The sequence below is a fragment of the Oratosquilla oratoria genome, chromosome 6 (assembly GCF_046742065.1).
Source record: "Oratosquilla oratoria isolate Oo_2021 chromosome 6, ASM4674206v1, whole genome shotgun sequence".
Classification (NCBI taxonomy): Eukaryota; Metazoa; Arthropoda; class Malacostraca; order Stomatopoda; family Squillidae; genus Oratosquilla; species Oratosquilla oratoria.
This window is the reverse complement of record NC_134782.1, coordinates 57,271,152-57,280,094: the sequence shown is the minus strand read 5'-3', so window position 1 is coordinate 57,280,094 and position 8,943 is coordinate 57,271,152. Positions and strand designations below refer to the sequence as shown.

The 8,943-nt window shown below is 39.3% G+C and overlaps 1 protein-coding gene across 3 annotated transcripts in view; it reads left to right on the top strand.

Moving 5' to 3' along the window:
* The first annotated feature begins 236 nt into the window (after positions 1–236).
* The window catches only part of PIP4K (phosphatidylinositol 5-phosphate 4-kinase), a 48,089-nt gene continuing 39,382 nt past the window's right edge, over positions 237–8,943 (top strand). For 2 of the 3 annotated variants that reach the window (XM_076186976.1, XM_076186975.1), the window contains exon 1: positions 237–463. In XM_076186976.1, coding sequence (XP_076043091.1) covers positions 332–463 — 132 coding nt within the window. In that variant the 5' untranslated portion in view covers positions 237–331. The remainder of the gene's footprint in view (positions 464–8,943) is intronic. The other variant, XM_076186977.1, reaches the window with a different exon arrangement.

The window sequence follows — 8,943 nt, the reverse complement described above, 5'->3', positions numbered from 1 at the left end:
AATCGTAATATTGCAGAAGACCTCCCATCGTCTTCGCATACCACAAATAAACAGCTTGTTAATAGATTATATACTATTTAAGAGTTGCAATTTATAGATTAAAAAAGAGTATTGAATATTATATTAGTTATATAGAATAGTATTTAGTAATGTTTTGCGATAGTCTTTTGTTTATATTTGGCAGGTCCTTTCTGCGGTTTATCCGACCCTGGAATCTATACGTCAATAATAGAGGCGGAGTTGGTTGTGTACATCGTCAGAAGCTGTAGTATGGGTGTCTTTAAGTGATAAATAATCGCAAGAGAATTGCCAAGGAGGCCAATTAGAAACTATGGCATCAGCAGCAATGTCGTTATCAACCAAGCTCAAGAAGAAACACCTTCGGGTGAAGCATCAGAAGACAAAATTGTTTAGAGCAAATGAACCACTGCTCTCTGTGTTCATGTGGGGAGTAAATCACTCGGTAAGTTTCGTACCAGTATACATACTATTAGTGAACAGTACTCTAGGAAACAAGTACCTTTAAGACAAATTCATATCGGATTTTCATCATATCAATGTAGACAGGAGCTTGATGGTTCAATGCCCAGTTGATCGGCATATAAAAGAAAAATAACTGATGTAGTGGGTATGGGTGTGGGGCGTATCAGTAGACAGTACCAGTAGTCGTTCTCTGATTCGCCTTCAATTAAGGAAGTTGTACCTGTAATTAAGTGAGAATTTTTTTTATTAATCAGTATTTGTGAGAGGGAATGGAAGATCTATGTCTCATGGTATGACTGGTAGTTGGTAATTGTATACAAACTCTTGGTATAAATAGGTGTTGGATCGTGGCTAAGTCCCTTGCCCTGTTCAACACGCGAAGGGGCGTTGGAATAATTAGTAAGAAGCTGTTTTGATTATTATATATGAGATGACAGCTAATCTCGTTCATCTGTTAACATGTTTGAACAGTAGGTTGTATCTCAACTTGGAAAGTAAGCATCAAAAGTGGCACAAAATAAGGCATGGCATATATTTATAAGTTAAAGTTTAGTTAGAATTTGTTTTCTCTGGGTTAGATGAGATATTTTAGATAAGATGAAGACTTCAGTGTAACTTATTTCTGTGGTTGAGACTGAACTTTGGTGAGGTTATATTTGTCTGTTTAGCCTTCAATTTTAAACACATCACATAGCTGGTGTGGACTTTGTCAGTTTGTGCAGGATTCCATGAAAGTATTTAGTTTCTTCTTTTGGTCTGATGTTGTGACATAATGCAGAAGGCAACTGAATAGTGACAGGAACATGCTGCCCTATATTACTATTGTGAAGTAAATATTTATATTATCACTCCCCCATATGGTCTTCATTTATGTAGGTTCAGATTGTACATAATCAAGAATATGCTCTGAAGTGCAGTTTTATCATGTCAGCCTGTCTGTCATAGATGAGGAGGGAAATATTACAGATAGCAATTGATCTGTTGTTCAACCCTCAGGATTGTTAGCAAGAAAATAGCATATTCAAAATGGTATTATTGTGGAGGTCATGTTTGTTATATGTACTTTTATTTTCTCTGTTGTAGGGATTTGTAGTTTACCATTTTAATGTAGGATTGAAATATATGGGTAGAGTGTTCAAACCAGCCACAGCACAGTATTATCAAGTGACTTTTTCATCATGTGATGACTACATGTTTGGTGGAAATAAGGCCAGCCTTATAATTTTTCTTGTTATTATTTTTGGGTAGTGAAAGTTTTTTTTGGTTGATGCAAGGCCAGTAATGTGTTACTTTGATTTAGTTTAGGTTCGCTTACATTCTGATAGGTGTCATCAGATATTGGATGCATTTAAAAAAAAAAAAAAAATTTAATCAGCCAATCTGTTGCCATGGAGCGAAGGACATTGTAGTATTGGATGTTTTGTGGTTTCCTTACAATCATTACAATTTGGGGAATTGATGTCCTTTGTATGTTTTTTTGTGCTGTTTTTCATGGAGGCAATTTTGATCTGGTATGAAGAATGTACATTTTTGACAGTTACTAAGACTAGTAGTAATCAAGAATACCTTTGCATTATAAAATGCACTTATAGTATGAGAAAAAAATATGATGAAGGCAATGCTGTATATGAAAGAAAACTAAGCCTATTTTGGAGGCCAGGTACTGGTTCCTTGGGTACACACCTCTGGTTGAGGTGAGGATGAGTGAGCTGCTCTGGGTTGTAGGTTAATGACTGGCTCTTCTCCAGAGGTGTTGTGCCTTTGGAGCTCTCCTTGTACCACCTTGATGCTGCCACATTAAGGTGCAGCTCATCAACGCTTGGAGTGTCACACCAACACAGCCCACTAACCAACTGTAACATGAAAACTGCTTTAGCAACATTCTACTCGAACCTCAACAATCAGCCCCCATTGCCTTGCAACACTTCTATACCGAAGAACACTTCCATACCAAAATCACAAAGTAAACACTCTTTAATAGGCTACCAATTTTTTTTCACTAGACTCCTTGGAATTTGTGAAGTTTCATCTTACCCTAAACTAGCCTAGCCTTAAAAAACCTAACTTAACCTACCTGACCAAGCCTAACCAACTTAACCTAAACTAACCAACCTAATTAATCTAACCTACTTAATCCAAGTAACCTAATCTACCTAACCTAACAAATTGCTGTGTGAGCAGGTGAGATGAAGATTCACAATACCAACTCCTCTGGAAAATCCTGCACAGAAATCACTCCTAAGGCAAGCATGCCAATGACCATGTCACCACCCTGACACTGAAATGGTACTAGCAGGTAAATTTCCCACCAACAGATCTAAAGTGCAGGAGATCAAACCACACAGAGGAACAGAACACATATAACTACAATGACCTACATTTAACCACTCTGAACAACACTACATTGCTGCCTGCCAGACCCCCTGATATCCATCCCTCTGAATCCTCTCCACCTGGCCAGACTGTGATGTGGCCACCATCCAGCCCTACTAAGCTACCAGGATGCAACACTTCACCCCATACTATACAACACATCATGGAAGACTTCATTGTACATCATCATGTGTGCCAACAATACTCTATAAAGGATTTGTGGGAAAACCCCGTTTCAACCATGGCATTCCTTAGGTTGAGGGGACTGCTCACCCAGACAGTCTAGGGAACAACAACAACACTACAAAACCTTTTTGCTAAGTGATTTATGGACTCAACAGGAGGCTGTGGCTAGTTTCTTGGGGGCGGGGGTGTCTTTGGTCTGTTGCAGGAGACAGATTAATTTATATATAGGAAAAATAAAGGAGATGGCACATTGGGTGTCTCTTAGTGTTAGTGTTGGTTTTGGGTAGTGTTTAATACTGCACTGGACATTGTAAAAATCTGCAACCCCCAAAGTACCTGAGGGTTGTTAATCTTTACAAATTAATATTTGGGGTATCTGATCTTAAAAAGCTTGTTCTGAGGTTAGATTGGGTTAGGTTAATTATTATTAACTGTTGGGTTAATTTATATTTACAAGCTCATTTCTGGGGCTGGTACTCTACAACTAATATGTGGAGTAGCTTATTTTTACATGGGTACTATGGGATTGCTGATCTTTACAATATCAACTGAACCAATAAGCAAAACAATGCAAATTTTGCCTTTAATTAAAAGTCTTCAGAATGCAAGTTAAGTGAGGAAAATGTGTAAATTATACAAATAAGGACTATGCAAATATCAGGACACTTTATATCTGGTATTGAGTGTAGCAAGAAAACATACCAAGAATTAGGAATAGATTGGGACATGGTTTCTAGAGAAAATTAAATGTGGTTTGGTTGATATTGAGTCAGTTGGCAATAAAACACTGCATGTGAGTGTTTTTGTTTGTGGATGGCTTTCCGAGTCATCTGATGAAAATAAGGCTGATTGGTGTGGCAGGATGTATATTTTTGTGTGCGCTCGGTTTCCTCTGTCTTCTGGTTATGGGTTTGATGCTTGTGTGTTTGTTATGGATGTTGCTTGTGTGTTTGTTATGGATGTTGCTTGTGTGTTTGTTATGGATGTTGCTTAGGTAATGGTGTTTTGTTTTGGGTTGTTTTTATAGTCTCTTGTGTTTGTGATTGCTCTATTTAATTTTTTATTTTATTTATTTATTTATTTTTTTCTTCTTCTTGTGTCTATTGTATGTTGTGGACTTCTCTTTCTTTCCTTCATCATCCACTTCCTCATCCTCTTCCTCCTGTTCTTTCACTTCATCTTCTGCCTCCTCCTCCTCCTCCTCCACAACATCATCACCATTATCATCATCATCATCATCATCATCATCACCGCCACCACCACCACCACCATCATCATCATCATCATCATCACCATCATCATCATCATTGCTACTACCATGCTCCTACTATTACTCCTGCATCCTCTTCTTTGCCTCCTCTCCCTTTCTTTCCCCTTCTGCTCCTCATACCTTTTCCACTCCATCTTTTCCACTTCCTCTGCCTCCATCTCCCCCAGTTTCTCTCTTCCTTTCCCCTTTCCTCTCCTTCACCTTCCTCCCCTCTCCTCTCCTCTCCTCTCCTCTCCTCTCCCTCCTCCTCTCGTCCCCCTCCCTTCTCTTCTCCCTTCTCCCACACTCTTCTCTTTTCCTCCTCTATTTTCTTCTCCTCCCTTCTTTCTTCCTTTCCACCTTCTTACCCCTCCCCCTCTCTTCTCTTTCCCTCCTCCCCCTCTCTTTCTCTTCCTCTCCTTCCTCTTCTCTCTAGCCCTCCTCCCACTTCTCTCATCCTCTGCTCCACATTCATCCTCCTCCCCCTTTTCCTCTCCATCTCTCCTCCAGGTCCTCCTCCTCCTCTTCCATCTTCTTTGCCCACTTGTTCCTCCTCCTCCTCCCATTCTCCCCTACCTCTCCAGTCCTCACCCTCTCCCCTCCCGTCCCCCCACTTCCCCTCCTCCACTCTTCTCCTTCTTTCCCATCTCTTCCCCCTCAACCAGCCTTACTCTTCTCCCCTCCCCATCCTCCCCTGTCCTCTCTTCCCCTCCCTCCTCCCCTGTCCTTTCCCCCCTCTCTTCTTCTCTTCCCGTCCTACCCTTCTCTTCTGTCCTACCCTTCTCTCTTCTCCTTCTTGATCCTCCCCTTCTCTGCCCCTCCTGCCCCCCCCCCCTCTCTCTCTCTCTCTCTCTCTCTCTCTCTCTCTCTCTCTCTCTCTCTCTCTCTCTCTCTCTCTCTCTCTCTCTCTCTCTCTCTCTCTCTCTCTCTCTCTCGCTCTCTCTCTCTCTCTCTCTCTCTCTCTCTCTCTCTCTCTCTCTCTCTCTCTTTCTCTCTCTCTTACCAGCCCCCCTCAACCTACCTCTCTCTCTCTCTCTCTCTCTCTCTCTCTCTCTCTCTCTCTCTCTCTCTCTCTCTCTCTCTCTCTCTCTCTCTCTCTCTCTCTCTCTCTCACTCTCTCTCTCTCTCTCTCCTCTCTCTCTCTCTCTCTCTCTCTCTCTCTCTCTCTCTCTCTCTCTCTCTCTCTCTCTCTCTCTCTCTCTCTCTCTCTCTCTCTCTCTCTCTCTCTCTCTCTCTCTCTCTCTCTCTCTCTCTCTCTCTCTCTCTCTCTCTCTCTCTCTCTCTCTCTCTCTCTCTCTCTCTCTCTCTCTCTCTCTCTCTCTCTCTCTCTCTCTCTCTCTTTCTCTCTCTCTCTCTTTCTCTCTCATCCCCCTTCTTTCTCTTCTCCTCCACCCTCTCTTGTCCCTCTTCTCTCCCTTCCCCCCTCCTCCTTTCCCTTTTATCTCCTCCAGGCTTCCCTCCTCCTCCTCCCTCTCCTGTCCTCTTCCTCTCCTTTCCTCTTCCTTCTCCATTTGCCCTCTTACATCTCTTCCCCTTCCTCTTCCCTCTCCTGTCCTCCTCCTCTCCCCTCTCCTGTCCTCCTCCTCTCCTTTCCCCCTCCTCTCCTTTCCTCCTCCTCTCCTTTCCCCCTCCTCTCCTTTCCTCCTCCTCTCCTTTCCTCTTCCTTCTGCATTTGCCCTCATCCTACATTTCTTCCCCCCTCCTACTCCTACTCCTCCTCCTCCTCCTGCTCCTCCTCTGCCTCCTCCTCCTCCTCCTCCTCCTCCTCCTCCTCCTCCTCCTCCTCCTCTTCTTCCTTGTACCCCTCCTACTGCTCCTCTTCTTCCTTCTTCTTCCTCTTCTTCCTCTTCTTCCTTCTCATCCTCATAAAAACAGAATAACATTAATACAGTACATAAGTTCAGAGATTCTTACAATACATATAAGTTCAGAGATTGTAACTTCTGTAGGGGTTTTACTTTCTGTTAAGGGAAGTTCAAAGCAATTATTGTTATTTTTAGTTAATTAGTTAATTGATCAATTTATTATTATTTTTGTCATCAGTTCTTTTTCTTTTCTTATTCCAGTTTAGTTTGCTTCTCTGGTACAGCAGGGGTGATAGTCTGCAGCATATACAGTAGTTTTGGTTGAATTTCCGCAGACTCAGTATGAGCATATTTTGCTCGCCATCACAATTACTAGTCTGCCTGTGAACTCTTCTATGTGTTTTGTTTTTGTCGGTTTTATATTTTCACGGTAATGCTCTGAAGGACGATCAAGTATTAATTACAAAATTGTTTATGGACAAAGAGTGTGCTGTGTTATGTCTGAGAATGTTGCCTGTAAGTTGTGTTGGAAAGGTTTTCTTGTTGTCATTGTGAAGTGTCCAGTGTCACCTTGATGCAGCAGGTGTCTGCAGGGGTCAGTATTGACAGAGTTACTGACCACTTGCAATATACAGACAGGAGCTATGCTTCTGGAGTTGCATGACTGTCACCAGTTAACAAACATTGTTTAGATTAATTTATTTTCTCTGCCTAGATTGTTTCTACAAATTCACTCTACACATTAATGCATCTGTGAAGAAGATTGAATTTATTTTCTCTGCCTAGATTGTTTCTACAAATTCACTCTATACATTAATGCATCTGTGAAGAAGATTGCATATCATGCCCTTTAAACATTGTCATCTATCCCCCTGTAGTTATTTGACAACATATAGATAAAGGGGAGGGGGGGGGCATGCTGACTTATTGTGTTTGTATATCATCAAATCCCAGTGTGTGGCAGCACATGTTTATGGGTAAACAAGGTATGACCGGCTCACCTTGAGATTATTCTACTTTAGCACTTGGATGCATGCCCTGACTTGTGTACGTTATGTGTCCAGGCATCATAATTGGATTATGCAGTATAAAGATAGGTGTGGTGCTTGCTTGTGTGTTGTAGGCAGGGAGATGCACACTGGTCCATGTATAGATATAAAGTATGTGTTCTGGAAAAATGTCACATAGAATGAATTTTCATAAAATGAGTTCTATACTTAATTTCTTGGGAAACTTCAGATTGAATGCCTTGGAGCATCCCAAATAAAACAGTAATTTATTAGAATTATTTTATGATAAAACACGGTACCACACTATGTAAGTATACAACTTATATAATTGGAATATATATATATATATATATATATATATATATATATATATATATATATATATATATATATATATATATATATATATATATATATATATATATATATATAATGGGGACTAGGTAGAAATAGGATCTCCAGTGTGTGAATTTTGATATTGAGATGTGTAATAACTGTATTTATTTATCTAATTGTAGTATACAGGAAAGGAGCAGCACTTGCTGAGTCCTGTCTTGTACTCATCAATTCTTCACACCTAGCTTCATATTCATATACAGTTCCAACGTAACCTGTATCCATGATTGGTTGAATGATATTTTTGTAAGAAGGGGAAAGAGGATACTTTGTATTTGATATGTTGCTATAAAGGGCAACGTAATAAGCAAGGTTGATGTCGTTTTACTTGTGAGGATAGATTGTTATCAGCTTCCCTTGGCAATTGTGGATTACAGTGATAAGAGTACAATTTTCCACAAAATCAGATTCACAGAATGAACATAGTATACACATATGAGTTAATGTGTTGTCACATTTAACATATGAGTTGTGGGGTGATGGAGGTGAAATGTTCTCTCCTGGAAATGAAGAACTAATATTGGTAAGTTCCATGGATATTCCATATACTCAATTTCTGGTGTATGCTTGTGTGGTGAACTATGTAGCCAAGGATGTCATGTTTTCTGTCTTTCATTTCATATTAGTTGAATGCCAAGAAAAGGATTTTTCCTTTATGTACAGTCAAGGCATAATAGTAATAATGGTTATAATGGTAATAGTAATAATATTCACTCACAGGAGGACAGGACTGTTATGTATAAGCCTTGTTCAGTTTTGTTAACTTTCATTGTATGTTTTTTTTATTGTGTGTGTGTGTATATATATATATATATATATATATATATATATATATGTATATATATATATATGTATATATATATATATATATGTATATATATATATATGTATATATATATATATATATATATATATGTATATATATATATATATATATATATATATATATATATATATATATATATATATATATATATATATATATATATATATATATATATATTTAGAGGGGGGGGCCACTGGTTCAGTGAAGTGGCCTTGTAGTGGATGTACTGTGGTTTGTTGCATTGTTTCTGACTCAGGGCAGTGGGTGGGAGACAGCAGGGGCTAAGATGAGAGGGAGGCAAGGGTAGTGAATGGGAGTGGAATGGGTAGGAGTGGGTATGTGCCTTTTGACTTGGCTGTCTCCCTTATGAGGGGGAAAGGCCCTTGGTATATAGATTATATATGTGTTTACTTAGTTGTATTACATGGGAAGGGAGCTATGCTTGTGGTGACCTGTCTTTGTATGTATATATGTATGTATATATATATATATTTATATATTTATATATATATGTATATATATATATAATATATATTATATATATATATATAAACACATGGATTGTGTGTATAAGGGCTTTTTTGTGTATGTCACTGGCTGGAAAGAAACAGGACA